Source organism: Neoarius graeffei, chromosome 2 (genome assembly GCF_027579695.1).
Source record: "Neoarius graeffei isolate fNeoGra1 chromosome 2, fNeoGra1.pri, whole genome shotgun sequence".
NCBI lineage: Eukaryota > Metazoa > Chordata > Actinopteri > Siluriformes > Ariidae > Neoarius > Neoarius graeffei.
In genome coordinates, this window is record NC_083570.1 from 83,879,941 (window position 1) to 83,903,159 (window position 23,219).

The window sequence follows — 23,219 nt, forward strand, 5'->3', positions numbered from 1 at the left end:
GTTTATTTGTATAGCACTTTTAACAACAGACATTGTCCCAAAGCAGCTTTCCAGAATCTGAATGACCCAAGACATGAGCCAATTTTATCCCTAATCTATCCCCAATGAGCAAGCCCGTGGCGACGGTGGCAAGGAAAAACTCCCTCAGACGACATGAGGAAGAAACCTCGAGAGGAACCAGACTCTAAAGGGAACCCATCCTCACCTGGACAACAACAGACAACATAACTATAACATTAACAGTTTTAACATGAAGTCAGTTTCGTTGATGTTATACTGTAAACTCTTCATTGATGGAAACTTGAGTGCAAAACTGTTCATGACAACTGCAGTCCTAAAGTTAGCAAGTCAACTGTAGTCCTCAGTCATAAAAGCATTACTGTAAGTGTCCTCCAAGCGTGACTTTCAACTGTCCATATGGGGCCGTCCTCCACAGGAGCGATGTGTGTGTTCACTGCTTCAGACGGGTTAAATGCAGAGAGAATTTCACAAGTGTGTGTGTGTGAGATGAATAAAGTTGTTCTTTCTTTATAAAAAAAAAAATCACTGTACGTATGATTACATTAAGGTGTTTAGATATTTATATAAAATCACCACAGTGTAGACTTTTCCAGTGGTCACATGATCATGAAATGATGTACTGTTTACATCTACACAAGTTATAGAGACAGTGTTTACAATTATGGAATCAATTTCGTGCCAAAATGTTCATACAATACTTTTGAAATATCAAACAAAAACGACAAATCAAAATACAAAAAAACAAAAAAAAGTCAATTTTTTGGCAAACAAATTATTCGTGTAATCGTGCAAAATATCAGTCTATTACTCTTCAGAAACCTTTTATTTTTGTTCCGCGTCTTTCTCAGTTTTGTTTGACGTAATTTATTTTGGTTGCAATTCCAGCTTTCTCGTTTGCGCTCCCTGACTTTTTGCTCGCAGTTTCGGCACAAACTTCACGTGTGGGTGGGCTGTCCAGGAATGTATTCCCATTGGAATTGACGAGTGACCGATCCATTGACGGTAAACAAGGATCGAGTGGATCCTTCAGTGGCGACTCATCTCATCTCATCTCATCATCTCTAGCCGCTTTATCCTGTTCTACAGGGTCGCAGGCAAGCTGGAGCCTATCCCAGCTGACTACGGGCGAAAGGCGGGGTACACCCTGGACAAGTCGCCAGGTCATCACAGGGCTGACACATAGACACAGACAACCATTCACACTCACATTCACACCTACGCTCAATTTTGAGCCACCAGTTAACCTAACCTGCATGTCTTTGGACTGTGGGGGAAACCGGAGCACCCGGAGGAAACCCACGCGGACACGGGGAGAACATGCAAACTCCACACAGAAAGGCCCTCGCCGGCCCCGGGGCTCGAACCCGAACCTTCTTGCTGTGAGGCGACAGTGCTAACCACTACACCACCATGCCCCCTCAGTGATACTGAATTAATTCAACAGTGTAAGTGCGGGACAAATGTGCTGTATGTGTTGCAGTAGTGCACATTATGCAGGCGTGTTTAACGTTAGCAAGACAGCTATTATATTGGGTAGTGGAGCGAAGGCTAACATTTGACTTGCCACGAAACGCCTGCATAATGTGCACTACTGCAGCACATACAGCACATCTGTCCCGCACTTACACTTTGTTGAATTAATTCAATATCATAGTCGCCACTAGCCTGGGCCCGCCCATCCTAAGCGTGACGCAACACGAGGGCCTGTTGCGAGGTTAGTCAAACACAAGTTAGCCAATGGGAATGCATTCCTGGACAGCCCGCCCACACGTGAAGTTTGTGCCGAAACTGCGAGCAAAAAGTCAGGGAGCGCAAAAGAGACAGCTGGAATCGCAACCAAAATAAATTCCGTCAAACAAAACTGAGAAAGACGCGGAACAAAAATAAAAGGTTTCTGAAGAGTAATAGACTGATATTTTGCACGATTACACGAATAATTTGTTTGCCAGTCTAAAAAAAATTGACTTTTTTTTTTGAATTTTGATTTATCGTTTTTGTTTGATATTTCAAAAGTATTGTGTGAACATTTTGGCACAAAATTGATTCCATATACAATGAGATCTTTTGTATGCTTGAACTGATTACATTTGAGACCCGGAAGCGACTTTAAAAAACTTTTCCTGGAAGGGAAAAAAAAAAAAAAAATTTGGGGCTGGTTGCTGACGTCATCTAGATGCGTTATGTGATTGGTCGAGTCCTGGCTCGCGCTTTGCTCGTTCTGTCTTTCTGACAGTGTTCAGTTCAGTGCAGATCAGGAGTCGGTGATGAGAGGAGGCGTGGTCTGGGTGATGCGCACAACTTTTAGATATTGATTTCCGACTCTGCATATGTTTCTATAGATACGATAAATTAAAAAAAAAAAATTGTTTTTTTTTTTAAATGCCGTAAATCTGGTTCTGGTCGGTGTTTAAGAGTGAGAATCCTGATTAAAGAAGAAGAGGAGGCATGTCAGCTGACGGGTTTGACATGTAACCAGCCAAGTGAAGTTGACAAAGTAGCGACATTTCCGCAACAAAGTGCGACTTTGTTTCACTTGAAAAGCGCAGCGCGCGAGTGAATGCCACCGTTCTAGTGGGAACCAGTAAAACCAGCTCGGCTGAAGAGTTTCTCTGCTGTTCGAGTTATGGCAGGAGGAAGCAGCTCAGCCATGAAGACTTTAGAGGAGCTGACTCTGGACTCGGGCTACGGAGCCGGAGACTCGTGTAAATCTCTCAGTCTGTCCTCCTGCAGGTCCAACTCCCAGGCGCTCACGAGCGCACCGCACCGCGGGAACTGGTGGTACTTTTCCGGCTCCATGAACAGCCGGAACAACAGCTGGGATACAGTGAACACGGCACTGAACGAGGACCCTGAGGACATCTTCTCGAAGTGCCCGCGCTTACCGGAGCTCGAGGAGTTCCCGTGGAGTGAGGAGGGCGTGGGGAAGGTGCTGCGCGGGGTGGCCGCGGGGTTCTCCGGAGAGGCCGTGCGCAGGCTGTCGGTGCTGATGCGGCGCGCGCTCATCCGCATAGCTCGCGAGGCGCAGCGGCTCAGTGTGATGCACTGCCGGTGCACGCGCTTCGAGGTGCAGAGCGCGATCCGGTTGGTGCTGAGCTGGGCGCTGGCGGAGCACTGCGTGGCGGCGACGGTCAGAGCCATCTCCATGTACGACATGAGCACTGGAGAGCTGCTGCGCAAGGGCAAGTCGACGCGCTGCGGCCTCGCGCTGTCCGTGGGCCGCTTCTTCCGCTGGATGGTGGACACGCGGGTGTCGGTGCGCGTGCACGAGTACGCCGCGATCGGCTTGTGCGCGTGCATCGAGGCGCTCGTCGAGGAAGTAGGCGCGCGCGTCCTGATGGCCGAGCGGCAGCACGGCGCGTGCGCTGACCGCATCACTGCCGAGGCTCTGGACGCAGCTGTGAATAATGACGCCGAGCTCTGGGGCGTCCTGCAGCCATACGAACATCTCATATGTGGCAAAAACGCAAACGGTGAGCTATAACTCAGCTTCATTTCATGCAGATGCACTACTCATGGAAAGGGCCACCTGATAGTATTGTTCTCAGGACAGCAGAGTTCTGGGATGAGTGTATCCATCACAGCAGCACTGATGCAGAAACATCCATCCGTTATCTGTAGCCGCTTTATCCTGTTCTACAGGGTCGCAGGCAAGCTGGAGCCTATCCCAGCTGACTACGGGCGAAAGGCGGGGTACACCCTGGACAAGTCGCCAGGTCATCACAGAGCTGACACATAGACACAGACAACCATTCGCACTCACATTCACACCTACGGCCAATTTAGAGTCACCAGTTAACCTAACCTGCATGTCTTTGGACTGTGGGGGAAACCGGAGCACCCGGAGGAAACCCACGCGGACACGGGGAGAACATGCAAACTCCACACAGAAAGGCCCTCGCCGGCCACAGGGCTCGAACCCAGGACCTTTGAGTGAATGCACAATTTACGTATTGAAAATCTTTTCTACTTTTGAAATGGCCAAAAGATCGTTAAGGTGTCAGTAATTGTAGCCACCGCTCTAGTATAATTCATAATAATAATAATGGTGGCACGGTGGTGTAGTGGTTAGCGCTGTCGCCTCACAGCAAGAAGGTCCTGGGTTCGAGCCCCAGGGCTGGCGAGGGCCTTTCTGTGTGGAGTTTGCATGTTCTCCCCGTGTCCGCGTGGGTTTCCTCCGGGTGCTCTGGTTTCCCCCACAGTCCAAAGACATGCAGGTTAGGTTAACCGGTGACTCTAAATTGACCGTAGGTGTGAATGGGAGTGTGAATGGTTGTCTGTGTCTATGTGTCAGCCCTGTGATGACCTGGCGACTTGTCCAGGGTGTACCCCGCCTTTCGCCCGTAGTCAGCTGGGATAGGCTCCAGCTTGCCTGCGACCCTGTAGAAGGATAAAGCGGCTAGAGATAATGAGATGAGATGAATAATAATAATAGTGTAATAACAATATCCATCCATCAACCATTATCCTGTTCTACAGGGTCGCAGGCAAGCTGGAGCCTATCCCAGCTGACTACGGGCGAAAGGCGGGGTACACCCTGGACAAGTCACCAGGTCATCACAGGGCTGACACATAGACACAGACAACCATTCACACTCACATTCACACCTACGCTCAATTTAGAGTCACCGGTTAACCTAACCTGCATGTCTTTGGGCATACCTAACAACCTGTATTATCAAATCTGTCCCTTTGAGTTACATGTCAATCCTGAGATCGAGATGCTGACCTCTTCTGCTCCTCAGACCTGCCTGATCCATCCTGATGCCCTGTGTCTGGTTGGAGTCTCATCACATCGTTCCTGTGGAGGACGGCCCCATACGGACAGTTGAAAGTCACACCTGGAGGACGCTCTGGACACTTACACTACCGTTCAAAAGTTTGGGCTCACTTTGAAATGTCCTTATTTTTGAAAGAAAAGCACTGTTCTTTTCAATGAAGATCACTTTAAACTAATCAGAAATCCACTCTATACATTGCTAATGTGGTAAATGACTATTCTAGCTGCTGGTTTTTGGTGCAATATCTCCATAGGTGTATTGAGGCCCATTTCCAGCAACTCTCACTCCAGTGTTCTAATGGTACAATGTGTTTGCTCATTGCCTCAGAAGGCTAATGGATGATTAGAAAACCCTTGTACAATCATGTTAGCACAGCTGAAAACAGTTGAGCTCTTTAGAGAAGCTATAAAACTGACCTTCCTTTGAGCAGATTGAGTTTCTGGAGCATCACATTTGTGGGGTCGATTAAATGCTCAAAATGGCCAGAAAAATGTCTTGACTATATTTTCTATTCATTTTACAACTTATGGTGGGAAATAAAAGTGTGACTTTTCATGGAAAACACAAAATTGTCTGGGTGACCCCAAACTTTTGAACGGTAGTGTACTGTACAGTAATGCTTTTGTGGCTGAGGACTACAGTTGACTTGCTAACTTTAGGACCGCGGTTGTCATGCACTCAAGTTTCCATTAATGAAGAGTTATAATAGCAACAAAACTGACTTCATGTTAAAACTGTTAATGTTATTGTCCAGGTGAGGAAGGGTTCCCTTTTGGGTCTGGTTCCTCTTGAGGTTTCTTCGTCGTGGCGTCTGGGGGAGTTTTTCCTTGCCACCGTCGCCACGGGCTTGCTCATTGGGGATAGATTAGGGATAAAATTGGCTCGTGTCTTGGGTCATGCAGATTCTGGAAAGCTGCTTTGGGACAATGTCTGTTGTTAAAAGTGCTATACCAATAAACTTGACTTTGGACTGTGGGGGAAACCGGAGCACCTGGAGGAAACCCACACAGATATGGGGAGAACATGCAAACTCTACACAGAAAGGCCCTCGTCGGCCGCTGGGCTCGAACCTTCTTGCTGTGAGGCGACAGTGCTAACCACTACACCACCGTGCCGCCCCCAAGTAGAAAAATTCCATCAAAAAATAGTACTGTGTTCAGAAACTTGACAGTAATAAAGGGTAGACACACTGTCTGCGCTATAAGGTTGGCATGTGTGTGACAGAGTGGCTATCATCTGATACACTCAGACTAGTACAATGATGGTGTCCAGAAAATGGTCCGGCACCAAATAGGATCTGTCATAGTCTCGTCAAGTCAAGTTTATTTGTATAGCGCTTTTAACAGTAGACATTGTCGCAAAGCAGCTTTTACAGAAAATTAAAGACTTTAAACATGAGCTAATTTTATCCCTAATCTGTCCCCAATGAGCAAACCTGTGGCGACAGTGACGAGGAAAAACTCCCTCAGACGACATGAGGAAGAAACCTCAAGAGGAGCCAGACTCAAAAGGGAACCCATCCTCATTTGGGTGATAACAGATAGCGTGATTATGAATAACTTGCTTCTATAACTCTGTCCTATAGAGTCACAAAGTATACCTGTGTAACCAGGATAGTTTTAACATGAAGTCTGTTTTGTTGATGTTATAAACTGTTCACTTGAGCGCAAAACTGTTCATGACAACTGCAGTCCTAAAGTTAGCATGTCAGTAGTAGTCCTCAGACATAAAAGCATTACTGTAAGCGTCCAGAGCGTCTTCCAAGTGCAACTTTCAACTGTCCATATGAGGCCGTCTTCTACAGGGGTGATGTGATGAGACTCCAGCCAGATGTAGGGCATCAGGATGGATCAGGAAGGTCCGAGGAGCAGAAGAGGTCAGCATCTCAGTCTCAGGATCGACATGTAACTCAACAGAGTGGGGGGGGGATCGTGTTCCCATTCCAGTGACGTCCAAGAGGGCTGATAAGAATCCTTTATTTGTCACGTGCACACATAATGGTACAGTGAAATTTCTTCTTTGTGTATATGTATCCCAGCTTTTTAGGAAGCTCAACACCCAGCAGATAGAGTTAAGGGCCTTGCTCAAGGGCCCAACGGTGGCAGCTTGGTGATGCTGAGTCCTGTAACCCAGAGCCAAAGAACAAATGAGCAATTCCAGCGTTATGGACGTGACACGTGAACTCAAAATGGCAACAAATGACCCAGTGCATGTTTTATTGTCTCCCAGTATTTAAACAGGTGTTGCATATTTTAAGGCTGTACCATACTGGAGAAGTGATAGAACAAGAACAATTCCCATAGTACATCTAGGGCATGCCAGAAAACGCCAATAAAAGATGCGTTATGGATGTGACAGAAAAAGTATCACTTTTCTTGGGTTACTGTACATTTTTATCAAACTCTGTGAAATTGTAAACCTAACGTCGAAATGGAGATATCCATTTGATAGAGGGGTCCAAGGTGAATATTAAAAAATCTTTGTTTAAAATATTTTGTATTTCATGCAGAGTTTCGGAAGGAAAAGTCAGCGTTATGGATGTGACGAAATTCCGTTATGGATGTGACGCGTCTGAAATAGACATGGCGTATGTTTAGAAAATCAGCAATTTAACCACCATAACCCTTTGAAAAACTCTCTAAATATCAGCTAAAACTATCAAAGTTCTTTAATAATATTTAGGATGGCTATTGTTTTGCTGTTTTGTGGATTTTAGCATACATTTCTGTGGCTTGTGGCAATAATATAGAATTGTACATGATCAAAGTTGATTTTAGCTTGGGTTTTACATTATAAGAAAGAAAGACTGACAGTGACATATTAGGTTGGTTACAAATTGGTTCAACTTATTCAGATCTGTAAAATACAGGCCTAGGTGAGATCTCTGGGAGTGGTTTTGATGTATTACATGTTGCTTTATTTTTGCATGGTGAGGTTGACATTTACATGGAATTGCCCACATCTGAACAGATCTTAACCAAAAAGCCAAGAAGAAATGCATAGTCTAGAGATGAGGTACACTCGCTAACTGTATATCTACACAGTGCACCTATTTCTAGGTGAGTGTGTATACGTAGAAACGGCTTGTGAACAGCTCTGATAAGTATCCTGGGGTGCTTTAAAAGAGAGATGAAAGGTGGCCCTGCACTGACGACAGGTCTCGCTCTCTTTACACAGACTTGTGCAGACTTGCTCACTTCCAGCTGTAGGTCCACTTCCCATCTGTCCAGGTGGCATACTGCAGATAACGTGTCAGAGTTTTCTTGTATAGATTTTCTCAGGCATACAATAGTGCTTTGTTTCCATCTTAGGCTGCACAAGCTTACTTTTCTGTACAAGGAGAGAAAACAAACCCAGCTTTTCTGTATTAGTGTGTGTATGTGGTTAGACCGCGAGGTCAACTTAATGATGTATTATAACATAAATCAGCAAGTTGGCACGGAGCCACTGAAGCCGTTTAGATCTGGTCTTCATTCTGGAAGTATTTGAGGGATTTTTGTCAGCTCCAAGTACTTTTTGGTGCAAAGAGTGCAGGTCTCACACACTGTTCCATACGCTGGCTCCAGTCACCTTAGGTCCATCTGCAAACAGTATGCAACAGATCAATGCTTTTAGCTGGGCTTAGTCAGTAAAGTGCTGCACCCACACACACAAATCTTCCATTGTGATCAATGGACATCCATTTTGCTCATCATGCTCCATAAAGTAAAGTTGAAGCTTCCAGAAAGCAGTTTTAAAGTGAATCAGCAGTGCAGAGTCGGAATCTTCTTGGTAATTACATGCATTGCATTCGAGCAGTATTCACTTCCAAAACATTCGCAAGCTGTCATGACGTGCGACTGGTTTGACCAAGGTCTTTGCGATTTTATTAGTGCCAGAGATTTTTATTATACGCTGCCATGGCAACTGATTCCACTTCAGGCAAAGTCCTCGCTGCAGTTTTTCATTTGGATTGTTTGTTCGCTAGAATGGGCACCGCTCTCGTTTTCACTCCTCTCTCATGTATGTAGCACATCTGGAAGTGTTTAAGACAGAACTAACTTTTCAGACTCAAGGCTCGCTGTCCCCCGCCCCCTCTTCTGCTCTACCTCTTTCATATTTACTTAAGGTTCTCCTTTTCTGGAGCACTTTGCATGAACACACAGCGTCAACAAGGGTTCTCATGGACCAGCCTGCAACGTTTCAAACTGCATCACAGAGATTTAATCTCTGCTTCTTCCTCAGACATAATTGCTCTCGATGTTTATGACAGTGAACAGGGCTCATCTATCGATCCACTGGTTTGAAGCAAAGGATATTATTACGTTATTGTTATGTGAGAAACGCCCTATATCTTGGAGCCTTCCAGTCCTTCAGATGAAAAATTGTGAACTCCAGCCTTTCTCATCTGTGGCATAAGAATGTCTGGCAGTCCTCTCGATCCGTGGCCTGACTGAAGGAAAAACCCAAGCCCTAAAAATACATTTCCAGTCCTGGGTTATTGTTGAATATGGCTGTGTGAAAAAAAAAAAAAGCAGCTCTGTGCACTTGTGTTTTGGACATGGGGTCGGATTTTTTATATAGCTGCGGATCTGAGATGGAAGAGACAACGAAAGCACCAATTTGCACGGCCAATGGCACTGTTTACACGTTTCCTGTCCAAGCCGAGCCGAAGTCCCAGCTGTGTAAGCAGCACAGGCCACTAATGGCTGCGGAGCTGAAACGACACCAACCAAGATAACTGTATATTAGATTAGACTTTGCATGTTGTGATATGTCAAGTTTTCAAGCATGCTGTATTTTCTTGAATCCGTTGCACCTTACGGGAGGGTATTTGTTTACGGTTCCTCTATGATATCATGTGTTCTCATCTCCCTGGTCTCCTCCCTTTTGCTAAGTATGCACTGAGTCATTTGATGGTGTATCTAAAGGATGGGGTTTCATGTCCAAAGTGTGGCTGGATACATGGAGCAGCACATGCCCGTCTCCAAGTGTCTAAAATAGAACATCAGGACAAAGCAAAACAAAAACAGCAAGAGGTTGATTACTTTGCCAAATTTCAGGACCAGAATATCTAGTTAGCCCCTTAAATTCTCGGTTTATTACTCACTTGTTTGTCTCCTAGCATATCCCACAGTGAAACTAATAGGAAAGTGTTTGTTGTTATTAGTGAACGGAATGGAAATCTGGAACCATCCATGAGCCTCTGGGAGTTTAAGTGGTTATTGCAAACAAGAAACGTAACAGGAACATTTGTAGAAAAACTGCCAGGAACCATCTCTGTGCCCCAAACTGGTGCATTATGGGTATTCTGTTCCTGCATCACTATCCTGTAGTATTGCATTGTGGCATTTCATGAGTGCACTGGATATTTAACAATTATTCCACAAAATTGAAGCATAGCACCGAGTCGGCTATAAGCCGTGTACAAGGAGATTGAGTGGAATAACGGTTTTATTCTATCCACATTCACTGGATTTTGAGAAACAGAGCATTTTTATTGTTATTTTTTGCAAATCCGATAAATAAAAACTTCATACAAAGCGTCCGACAAAATCATTTCCGCTTAGAGTGTAAACAAACCGGCGAAATGACGGGCGCAATTTCTGGAAAACGCTATAATAATAATAATTCTTGAAAAATAAAAAAGACATGTTCTTACCATCAAATACTTTCATTCCATATTTTGTTGCTTTCTTGTATTCTGGGGGGTTTTGTTTTCAAGTAGAGTCTTTTGCCATGTACACACGTAGCCGGGTATTTTTAAAACCGAACATTTTCCCCCCCTCCGTTTATAAAAATGTTTTATCCACACCACCTCGTCTTCGAAAAAAATCCCTTCCACACATAACCGAACATCTGCGTTTTCAATCACATTCATAAGCATTCCAAACCTGTAGATGGCATTATTTCCCCAAATCCTACCCCCTAATCACATCGCCTGTGCTCTTGGAGCAGTAGTTGGGCTTCTAAAATTAAACATGTAAATAGCACCTGCACAATAATTAACGCTTTCAAGGCACTACTCCGATCCATTACTCTTTAGCTAGCCGCACACTACGCCGATTTTCAGCGTACCGAGCCAACTGAAGTCGCGAGTCAGGCGTAAAGACTAGTTTTTGATGGTACCGACTCATCTCACAGCCGAGTCGAAAAACTAATCGGGAGCCAGACTGATCGGCGAGAGTCGCTAGCAATAGCCAATCATATCTTTCGCATATAACACGTGACATCATTAAACACAATTTCTAGCGCGAGAAATACGTGTTGGTAGCACCTAATGCAGGTATATACTGTAATTCCATAGGCTGAAGCTTTATCCATAGACACAGTGGGCTGGAAAGCCACTCTGCTCAAGTTGTGTGGCTGAATTCCAAATCGCTTTAACTCCCCTATATAAGTGCACTATTTAAGGTTGGAAATAATAGCTCATGCAGCCTAGATAGTGCGCTACATATTCCATGTTGTGTCATTTGTAATTCAGCCTGTAGCATCTTCAAGTGTTGGATTTAACAGTAACTATATCCAATAGCCAATCACAAAGCTATTAAGTTGTCATGTGTCGCTTCAATCGCGACTGCACTCGTAAACAGTCGGGGGATATGTGCGTGCCCTGTCGGGAGTTGGCTCTGAAATGGGTCGGTTTGGTACCACGTGGATCGCCGCTTAATCTGGCTTCTGCAGTAAACAAAGGTCACACGTTTGACGTCAGGGCAGATTTGTTGTCATTTTTTTGGCACAGATTGTGACGTTCTAAAACGCAAAACTCCGGTTATCTCTGTCTACACGAAAAGGCATACACGGAGTTTTCAAAAATCTTCACTTTGCCCGGAGTTTTTTTAAATATTCGTTTTTGATGTGTTTTCATGTGGATGACAGGCCAAAACGTAGAAAAATATCTTCGATTTAGCAGATACCCGGCTACGTGTGGACGGGGTCTTTATTTCATCCTTGGTTGGTTCAGCAACACACTCTGCCATTTTGTTTTTCTCTACTCCCGGTATATGAGCTGATATCCTAGTAATAGAGTAGCCAATCAGAGCACACGATTGCTCATATCCAGTGAATGCGGATAGAATAATTTCTAATACGCTTTTGGACATAGATAAAAATGGCAAAACTAAGAAAATAGTGTACTCTGTAGTGAAAATACTGTGATTTCAGCCACACGTTTTGTTTTTGACACTCTGGCTCTTAGTAAAATCTTGAGCTGAGATGTCTTACAGTTTTGACTGTGAGCTTGTCGGAGAAGGTCCAGCTGCCCGAGCGTGGCCTGCACGTGGCACGTCTGGACTCGGCCCGAACGCCACCTCTCTGCTCTGGCTGCTACTTGTGCTCTTTTCAGATTCCAGCACTCTGCCTATTACTGTGACAACCCAGAACCCGAACAGGAAGTCCGAGCCAGGGTGGAACGATAGCCAACAACAGGACAGTTGAGAATTTGAAGACAGAGCAAATCCTAGCATAGAGAAAAGACTATCTGTCTTATTCTTTTTTTCCTTATGAATGGAAATGAGAAAAAAAGAGGGTAATGGAGGAATAATTGAGACTCTCTTTGTGTAGTTTTCCTCCTGGATCATTTTTATCCCCCGCTGGGTAAAAGGCCTGAAGGGGGATTATGTCGTGGCGATTTCTGTCTGTCCGTCCCGGGAAGGCTCACCTTCTGAAATCAATTCGTCTCACAGTTTTTGGAGGAATTTCACCAAACTTGGCAAAAGGCATTGTTGTATGTCGGTCCTACGCATATTGTAATTTCGTTAAATTCGGTCGCATTTTACCAGAGTTGTGGCCCTTGATTAACATCCTTTCACAATTTCATGAAGGTGTGTTTGCCTTCTGACATCAACTCCTCTCACAATTTCTGGACGAATTTCTCGAAGCTTGGCAAAAAGCCTTGTTATATGGCAGTAATACGCATATTGAAATGTTATTCAATTTGGGCGAATTTTACCAGAGTTTTGACCCTTGATTATTAACAAACTTGTACTTTGTCAATTTCATCAAGGTGTGTTTGCTTTCTGAAATCAATTTCCCTCACAATTTTTATCCCCCGCTGGCCGAAAGGCCCAAAGGGGGATTATGTCGTGGCAATGTCTGTCCCGGGAAGGGTACTCACCTTCTGAAATCAACTCCTCTCACAATTTTTGGAGGAATTTTACGAAACTTGACAGGATTCTTTTTTATATGTTGGTAATACGCATATTGCAATTTTGTTCAATTCAGTTGCATTTTACCAGAGTTAAGGCCTAGTTGCCAGTGGGGGATATTGTGTTCTCAGAGCACTCTTGTTCATGGAATACAACATGACGGCGAGTGGGAATCGCAGTGTCCACACAGCTGACGAATTAAAGGAAAAACTGATATCAGGTTTCTTAGTAAGATGTCACCGCGAGTCACCAGAATGCACCTTGGAATTGATTGTACAGGTTGCTGGAATTGGACTGGAAGGATGAGTACAGTTCTTCCCTGAGCTGGTGGATTAATGATGATCGTAGCGAGCACTGCCTTTCACATCACTCCAAGATCTTCCATAGGTGTTTAACCAAGTTGGGGTATGGTCAGTGCGAAGGTCATACCATATGATTTACATCCTTTTCATCCTCATCAAACTATTCGCAGAGTCCTCGTGCCCAGTAGATCGGGGCAGGTTCATCCTGGAAGAGACCGCTCCCGTCAGGATAGAAATGTTTCATCATAGGATAAAGATGATCAATCAGAAGAACCTTGTATTGATTTGCAATGACTCTTTTGCCAGCAGAACCAAATTGTACCAGCAAAATGTCCCTCACAGCAGAACAGAATTACTTGGGGTTTTTCATTTGTCACCTGTCTGTATATATGAGCCATGTGCATTTCATCTAAACACACAGCTTGACATAAAACTGTGAATAGTCTGAAAGGCTTTATAGCTTTACGTGCATATTTGGTCTTTCATAGGATATAGCATAGAATATGCACAATTATTCTATCCATATTCACCGGATATGAGCAGCCACACACTCTGATTGGCTACTCTACTACTAGGCTATCGGCTCATATACCGTGAGTAGAGAAAAACAAAATGGTGGAGCGTGTTGCTGAACCAACCGAGGACAAAATATGTAAAAACTACTCGAAAACAAAACCCCAGAAAATACAAAAAAGCAACAAAATATGGAAGTAAAGTATTTGGTGGTAAAAATGTATCTTTTTTTTAATTTTTCAAGAATTATTATAATAGCCTTTTTCACAAATTGCTCCTGTCATTTCGCCGGTTTGTTTACATTCTAAGCGGAAATGATTTTGTCGGACGTTTTGTATAAAGTTTTCATTTATCGAATTTGCAAAAAAATAAAAATAAAAAAATACTCCGTTTCTCAAAATCCAGTGAATGTGGATAGAATTAAACAGTTATTCCACTCAATCTCCTCATACGTGGCTTATAGCCAATTCGGCGCTCTGCGCCTCGTCGGCTATCAGCTCATGTACGACTTGGTTTCGTGGAATAATGGTTAAATATTCAGAAAAAATCAGACGCATGTCAGAAGTACGTTGCACTAAATAGCTTACAGATCAGTTCTATTCTTTAGTATCAATGATCCGGTAAAATGACTGGTAATGACCTGGGTTAAAATCTTCTACTGGCATATTAATCAAACTTAATATTTTAAAATCAGTTTATTAAAACTGGGAGCTCGGTATCTGTCTAACTGCTTCGGGTTTCATCTCATACTGTATGTAGCACATATGCATACACTTGTAGTTTCCTGCTTATAGCCCTGTTGAATGAGTTCTCCCTCCACACTTTTTATTCACGACTTGATCTGTCACCATCAGTATGACTGTAATCCATTACATTCCCAACCTTTGACTAGCAACAAACATGACATGTCATTTTTCACACTTATGGATCCTTTCAGTGTGACCCAGCAGAACCTTTCCTGTCTACTGTTGCTAAAAATCCCCCAGCACAGATGAATTATTGTTGTCCGTAAGTAGCCATTTCCGAACGGAGCCCTGAACTATTCAATTGCTTGAACCGAGGGGTGCTTGCACAAAGCAGAAGCAGATTGCCTAACACAGATATCTTCAGTGTAATTGCCTCTTGCTAGTAGTTGTTATTATATCTGCCTTTCTTTTTTTTTTCCTGAGACATTCTGAGGCAGTGGTGAAATAGACCATTTTCAATGGCGCGATTGTGAAACATGTTCACAGAAATCGCTTAAAAATGTCGAAATCATGGCTCTGTATGTAATGTTGACTCTTTAATTCCCCTACAAGCTAGACTGTCAAATGCAGCAGAAAACGCACACGCATACATACACACAAGATAAATACATGGTGCCATTTACAGCATTCAACTCCACAAATGCACAAAGCCTCAGAGCTCTAAACCCTAAACCAGTGAGATACTGGCTTCTGAAAGCTGTAATCACACGCCAAAGTCCATTTGTCTAAATGCCTTTTCTTGTATTTTGCTTTTAACATGACAAGATTCCGAGAGACAAATAAATCTGGATGAAAGTTTAATGAAGACAGAAACACATCAGCACTAAGGGCTTTTTTTTTTTTCCTCCTAATGGGATGGTCTTTGTATCTCCTGTAAGTCATGTCGTCCATGTATGGCTCTCAGTTGGGATGCCATTGGACAGGGTGAGGGAGCCAAGAGCCTTGCTTCAGCTTGCACAAGCTACAACATTTCCAATTCATGTTCAGTGTGAGCACACAGATGGAGTGCTTTACAGACAACACGACCAAATCTGCTACACTTCGGTGCTGGAACTGTGTGAGATTGGAAGTTTGAGATTAATGAGTGCACAGATGCTCTCAGCCAGACTGTTGGCTTGTGGAATTGATGTCCATATTTTTGGTCCGTTAGGTCTCATAAATCAAAGTGGGTTTTCTTTTTTTTTCCAACTGATTTTGTGGTTTATTGGAACAGAATGCAAAGTTGCAAGTTGTAATAGTTGAAAACTTTTTTTTTTTTACATGAAACATGGTGCATGTCTTGAGATTTCTTTTGATAACGGAGACCAAGTACCAGAACAAGAGTGCCATTTGATTTGACTTCTTAACAGTGTATTTCGGGGGTATTCAAGAAAAAAATTTGTACAGGTCCAGCTACATGAAATTCCTTATTTACGAAGGTCTAGATTATGGCACAGGTGGTGTAGTGGTTAGCACTGTCGCCTCACAGCAAGAAGGTTCTGGGTTTGAGCCCAGTGGCCGACAGGGGCCTTTCTATGTGGAGTCTGCATGTTCTCCTTGTGTCTGTGTGGGTTTGCTCTGGTTTCCCCCACAGTCCAAAGGCATGTGGTTAGGTAAACTCTCTTTTGTAGTTCCTCTCGTACAGTCGACCTGTACATCCAGCAGCAAGACGTCGCCAATCATTCCGGTTTTGAGCATAGTCGCCTGCATCTTCCCAGGTGATGTTGAGTTGCTTTAGATCTTCTTTGAAGGTGGCGTGCCATGTCTTCTTGGGTCTCTCTCTCTTCCTTCATCCCTTTGGTGCTACCCATTGTATAGCTGTCTTGGGTATTCATTCTTCTAGCGGTCGGAAAACATGACCTGCAAGTCTCACTCTTCTTTCTGCCACAGTCTCTTGCAGACTGCGTAGATTGACTCTTTTCAGGACTTCAGAGTTTGTGATTCTGTCCCTGTAAGTGATCTTGAGTATTTTGCGCAAACACCGTTGGTGGCATATGTTCAGCTTCTGAGTGATCTTGGCAGTCATTTTCCAAGTTTCTCCTGCGTAGACTGCTGTTGGCAGGATAATGCTCTGGTACAGCAGGAGCATTGTCCTGCCAACAGCAGTCTACACAGGAGAAAGTCTACTTAGGTTAACTGGCTACTCTAAGTTGCTCATAGGTGTGAATGTGTGTGTGAATGGTTGAGAGGAGAAAACCTCTGTAATAATCCAGTAGAAGGCAATGGGAAACCACTACTGTAATGTTCCCTAGAAACTCTGATGGACGTCAGAGACGGACCTGCTATCAGGCAGAACACTAAAGAAGATTATGGAGCGTGACTGTGGGGATGTGTGCTCCTTCAGACACAAGAGCATTAGTGATGTCAGACACTGGTGTTGGGCGAGGAGGCCTGGGGTGCAGTCAGAGTGCCAGACTTGAGGCCAGCTGAGTTCTTCCATTTCAGCCTTGGTGTACCATGCTTTCATGGAGCTCGCTTTGTGCAAGAACATGTTCGTGCACTTTAGTTCCAGTGAAGGGAAATTGTAATGCTACAGCATACAAAGACATCCCATACAACTGTGTGCTTCCAACTTTGTGGCAGCAGTTGGGGGAAGAACCACATATACAGTAAATGTGACGGTCAGGTGTCCATATACTTCTGGTCATATACAATAATGTTCTTCTCTTCCATTCATCTTTGGTTTTGGAGTTGACTTTTTGAAACAAGCTGTGTAGTCTGTTAGCTAATCAGCTAACCAGAGGGTAAATCTATGTGAGACTGTGAAAACTCTCTGCTTCTGGGGATAGCCATGGCCTGAAGGTTAGAGAAACAACCTTGGGCCTAAAGGGTCACTGGTTCAATTCCCAGAACCATCAGGAAAAATGTGAGAGGAGTTGAGTGAATGAGCAGCACTTTCCCCTCCGCCATACAGTACATCATGGCTGAAGTGCCCTTGAGTAAGGCACCTAACCCCCCAACTGTTCCCTGGGTGCTGTAGCATAGCTACCCACTGCTCTGGGTATATGTGTGTGCTCATTGCTCACTTGTGTGTTAAATGCAGAGGAGGAATTTCACTGTGCTTGAGTGTACATGTGACAAATAAAGGCTTCTTCTAATGTCTCTAGCTCAGTACCTTCACTTTGGTCTCATGAGCTGACTTCAGCTAAATAATCTACAGAAATGCTTGTGATTGGATAAACCATGACATTGGATCTGATACAGAACTTCCAGTGGTTCATGTTTAGAAACGTCGAGTCAACGAGCTACGCTATGTTTATTTGTTCAACTGCAGTATTTTTAATTTATTTTTATTTATTTTTAAGTACTCTGTCCACTGAAACACTTGGTCCACATCCAGACTGTGATCCGCCATCTGAGTGTCCCTGGTCTAGTCACACAAATAGACTGTTAAGGAACAGATAAAAGTAAACAGTTGGTAAAAGAATAAATAAAATCGCATAGTGGTAAGATGTGTGATCTAGTGATGGGTAATGTAATCGAAATATCATATCACATCACAATATTTGACCTTTCTTTGATGCATAATACACTGTCTGTAGTCCACAAAATAATCACAGTATATTGGCTTAATGCGAAACTGTACCGAATTTAAAATAATCTGTGAAAAACAGCATGCAGTGGTACTTTTATTTAAGTTATACACAAATATTTTTAAAGCGTAAAAATCTCATCTCATTATCTCTAGCCGCTTTATCCTGTTCTACAGGGTCGCAGGCAAGCTGGAGCCTATCCCAGCTGACTACGGGCGAAAGGCGGGGTACACCCTGGACAAGTCGCCAGGTCATCACAGGGCTGACACATAGACACAGACAACCATTCACACCTACGGTCAATTTAGAGTCACCAGTTAACCTAACCTGCATGTCTTTGGGGGAAACTGGAGCACCCGGAGGAAACCCACGCGGACACGGGGAGAACATGCAAACTCCACACAGAAAGGCCCTCGCCGGCCACGGGGCTCGAACCCGGACCTTCTTACTGTGAGGCAACAGCGCTAACCATTACACCACCGTGCCGCCCCAGCGTAAAAATGATTTTAACATTTTACAGCTTTAAATAATAAGTACAAAATTGCAATGTCTAATCAGCTGCTTCCAAACAGACTGTACTGACAATACCTGCAATATCTCAGAAAAGTGTATTGCCAGATCATGTATTTTGACATCAATACTCTGCTGTCATATTTCCTAGCCCTACTGCTCACATCTCATTTCTCTTTTCTGAAATGTCCGTTTCCACTTCCCAGAACATAATAGAAAAGCATGCTGTGGCTGGAGTTTGCAATACCCGTACCATCATATCGCGCAAGCCTGTTTGTGTTAATGTGGGAAAACGTCACACAGATATATTAAAAGGAATCTCAGAGGTGTGTGTGTGGTTTTTTTTTTTCCAAAATTGATAGAACAGATATGTGAAGAACCTTCCAAACAGTATATATTCTATCCACATTCACTGGATTTGAGCAATGGTGCACTCTGATTGGCTACTGTACTACTAGGATATCAGCTCATATACTGTGAGTAGAGAAAAACAAAATGGCGGAGCACATCAAGTCAGATATATCACTTTATCAAATATTTAAAAGAAACAGAAATAGCTCAAAGAATATAGTTTCCCCCCCCAATATCTCCTGTCCCACACTCCAGCCCAGTTGGTGGCAGTAATGCGCCTTTAAGTTGGTTTGCCAACCGCCAAAAAAACCCTAAAGAAGAAGAAGAAAATGGCAGCGCATGTTGCTGAACCAACCGAGGATGAAATAAAAACTCTATTCAAAAACATCCCCCCCCCAAAAAAAAGCAACAAAATATGGAATAAATGTATTGTATGAAATATGGAATAATGGTAAGAATGTATGTTTTTATTTTTCAAGAATTATTATTATAGCGGGGCGGCACGGTGGTGTAGTGGTTAGCGCTGTCGCCTCACAGCAAGAAGGTCCTGGGTTCGAGCCCTGTGGCCGGCGAGGGCCTTTCTGTGTGGAGTTTGCATGTTCTCCCCGTGTCCGCGTGGGTTTCCTCCGGGTGCTCCGGTTTCCCCCACAGTCCAAAGACATGCAGGTTAGGTTAACTGGTGACTCTAAATTGACCGTAGGTGTGAATGTGAGTGTGAATGGTTGTCTGTGTCTATGTGTCAGCCCTGTGATGACCTGGCGACTTGTCCAGGGTGTACCCCGCCTTTCGCCCGTAGTCAGCTGGGATAGGCTCCAGCTTGCCCGCAACCCTGTAGAACAGGATAAAGCGGCTACAGATGATGAGATTATTATAGCATTTTTCACAAATTGCTACTGCCGCTGGTTTGTTTACATTCAAAGCAGAAATGATTTTGTCAGACGTTTTGCACAAAGTTTTTATTTATCAAATTTGCCAAAAAATAAAAATGCTCTGTTTCTCAAAATCCAGTGAATGCGGATAGAATAAAACAGTTATTCCACTCAGCCTCGTCGTACACGGCTTATAGCCGACTCGGTGCTACGGCTGTCAGCTCATGTACCGCTCGATTTTGTGGAATAACTGTTATACGGTATATAACTTTGTGTCAGTCTCACATTTTGGTGGAAATCATTTCTTTCTGCACTGATTGACCATAGTATGATCCTGAGGTGGTGGGAAATGTGGGAAACCATGGCCTAATGGTTAGAGAACCAACTTTGGGACCAAAAGGTCCCATTCCTGCCTGGACCAGCAGAAATGACTGAAGTGCCCTTGAGCAAGGCAGCTAACCCCCAACTGCTTCCCAGGCTGCTCTGGGTATGTTGTACATCACTGTGGATAAGCGCATGTGCTAAATACCTTTAATGTAATGAAAAAACATTCCCAGGTGAGGTGGGAGGTTTTAAGGCTACACATGCAAACCAAACCTACTTTCTATATACGACTCGTTTGAGTTTCTGGCCCCTGGTCCTTCTGCATTTGTGCTGTCAGTTCTGCATTCCCGCATTCTCCTGCTTTGATGTGGAAGTCTGTGAGTAATTTGTATCTTCACATTTGCATTGGAGGAGTTGAGGCATGTTTTGTCTCTCCCATCAGTGAAGATTAACTGGATGGTCTGGATTTTTTTCTCCAAATGGCCTGGAAGCGATGAGAAAGATGATCTGTTTTCAATGGAAATACTTGAAATATTGGGCTCTGAGAACACTGAGGCAGGTTCTCCCTTAAAGGCAACCTGAAATCAAAACTAATCTTTTTTTTTTTTTAACCTTGTTAGTTCATATTGCTCACAGCTCATGAGTGTCAGTCACTTGAAGGACATAATTATATCATTACCCACTTCAAATTCTTGTATGATGTCCAAAAATTGTGGGGGAAATATTAACCATTTCACTCCCAGCCTGTTATTCAGTTATGCATCCTAAAAGCATGTTCAGTAAAGCCTAGGTCACAACCGGACTTACGATTTTTTGGCCGTGCGATTTTTGGTGTTTTTTTGTTCGTGGAGAAAGACGCACGTTGGCTGTAAGTTTGTTTTGCAACCTGAAAAAAACGTAAGCGCCCGTAGAGTTTGCTTGACATGACAAAGAACCTCTGCGGCCAGTCTACGGCTCAAAAATCAGCACATCACGCGCGCGCCCTCCGTGCGTTTCTTGCGTTTTTTGCACGTACACTGGCCGTAGGAGCACGTACGGCCGGTTGTGACTGAGGCATAAGTAGAGTGAGACTAATTGGAAAAAGTACGCAGTTATGAGAGGAATGTACGTCTGTACATAACGATGGGTCCTGAGGGTTGTGTGCTGTTATAGGAACATAATCCATGGCAGGGTGGTGTGATGCAGCCCAATACAAAGCAGAGTTAATGTTACCAACCCAAAGTGGATAATTTCCCTATCGCGGCATGCCTCGGAGTGTTTTATTCCTCTCATACCACAGTCAAATATTGCACTTTTTAACGTATTAATGAACAACATGATGTGCTTTTTTTGGGGGGGGGGGGCTTTTTTTCACCTTTATTGGATAGGACAGTGTAGAGACAGGAAATGAGTGGGAGAGAGATGGGGAGGGATCGGGAAATGACCTCGGGTCGGAATCGAACCTGGGTCCCCGGATTTATGGTATGGCGCCTTATCCACCTGAGCCACGACGCCCCCCCCATGACATGCTTTTTAACTGCTTATTGTTACATTTAAGACAAAAATGCAGCAGAAATGCAGGAAAACAGTTACAAAGTGCTGACACTGGAGATTCCATCCATAAATGTCAAACATATGTACAGAAAACTCCACCTTATTATTGAGAAAGCCTGATCAAACTTTTTAGTGTGAATTAAATTTTTTATTTATTTGCATGCTAGCCTGAGATGAGACTGAGGTTAGATTTTACTTGCCACTTTTAATAGCTGGAATAAAAGGGCCAAATCAGTATGTTTATAGCTGCAGCTGCACACAGCATGAAATTTTAATGTACAACAGCAAAGTGAAGGTGAAACTTGATGGAAACCCAGGTTTCTGTAACAGTCTTGTCAGACACAGTGTCCATGCTCACCACAAATAAAACTCAGCAACGTCATCACAATGTTATGTCTTGAAAACTTGTCTTGTTGTAAACCTGCATGCTCAGACTTTTTTTGCCCTGTGGCAGTCAAGGTTTGCACAAGTATTGCACACAACTCTGAAGAGCAGCATGCTAAGCTAATGTAACCAAAACAATAGACAGTATGCTGCTAACACTGACATACTATGTCGAATGATGGGGAATTCAAACGAACAAAGAACAGCTAGTCAGCTAAATTAACTTGGATGCCCCTGACACAAAGTGCTGAAAATTTGGGTGGTAAGCTAGCCAACAAAGCTAGACAGCAACCAAAGCAAGAGCATTTATTACCAGTACCGATGTCCGAATGTTATCGGGCAAGATCACCTCGAGATGTGGCTAGCGGCTAAACCTCTGTCGAAGTGGACTGACTTGGCTTCTGATCAAAAGCTAGCAAGATGACAGCTTTGCTAACAAAGCCAAATATGAAGCAAGTGTAACAACACAACACAGCAAGGCAGCTAATGTAATAGTACTGACAAGTCCAGTGGAAAGAACCTAGCTTGGAATCTGTCTTGCAGGATTTTATTGCTCTTAACTCTCGCCAACAAGTAACATCCAGTCCAAGATTTATTCTTGTCTGGTCTCTTGCTCAGTGTCCTAGAGAATGCCAAGCTAGCTGAAGACCAATAGTTGTTTGTGTTACACGTGGTGCCTTGGGAGTGCAGTTTCTGGAGTAACATGGTCCTATAGAGGAGTGCAGTTACACGTGGTCCTTGGGAGTGCAGTTACACGTGGTGCCTTGGGAGTGCAGTTTCCAGTGTAACATGGTCCTATAGAGGACTTTCACGTGATGTCATGTTGCCAGGCAAGCTTTGTGTTGGACAACGACTGGCACAAGTGTACATGAGTGATTGTAAGCCCAATTCAGATAAACGTGTAGCAGTTACATCTAAAGGAACAATGCCAGAGACCTGTAGTCCTTTTGAATGTAATAACAGACATGGAGATAAGCCTGGTTTAACTTTTCACTGCTTCCTGGCGAACCCAGAAAGATGAGAAAAATGGCAAGCTGCAGTTAAACAGGAAGGCTGGATGCCAACAAAGCATTCCTGTGTGTGTGGAGAACATTTTATATCAGGTTAGTGTGAAATCTCTGTGCAATGATAAAATGTAGCCTGTATCTGGATGTGAGCTTTGGATGTGATATATTTTATTAGACCTAATGCTTGGTGAGACTAGCATCATGTTTGTTTTGTACTGATAATCTAGACTAGGCTAAACACCA

The 23,219-nt window shown here is 43.7% G+C and overlaps 1 protein-coding gene across 1 annotated transcript in view; it reads left to right on the top strand.

Annotated features, from left to right (window-relative positions):
• Positions 1-2,251: 2,251 nt before the first annotated feature.
• The window catches only part of abtb2b (ankyrin repeat and BTB (POZ) domain containing 2b), a 125,085-nt gene continuing 104,117 nt past the window's right edge, over positions 2,252-23,219 (top strand). The window contains exon 1 of the mRNA XM_060915090.1: positions 2,252-3,491. Coding sequence (XP_060771073.1) covers positions 2,645-3,491 — 847 coding nt within the window. The 5' untranslated portion in view covers positions 2,252-2,644. The remainder of the gene's footprint in view (positions 3,492-23,219) is intronic.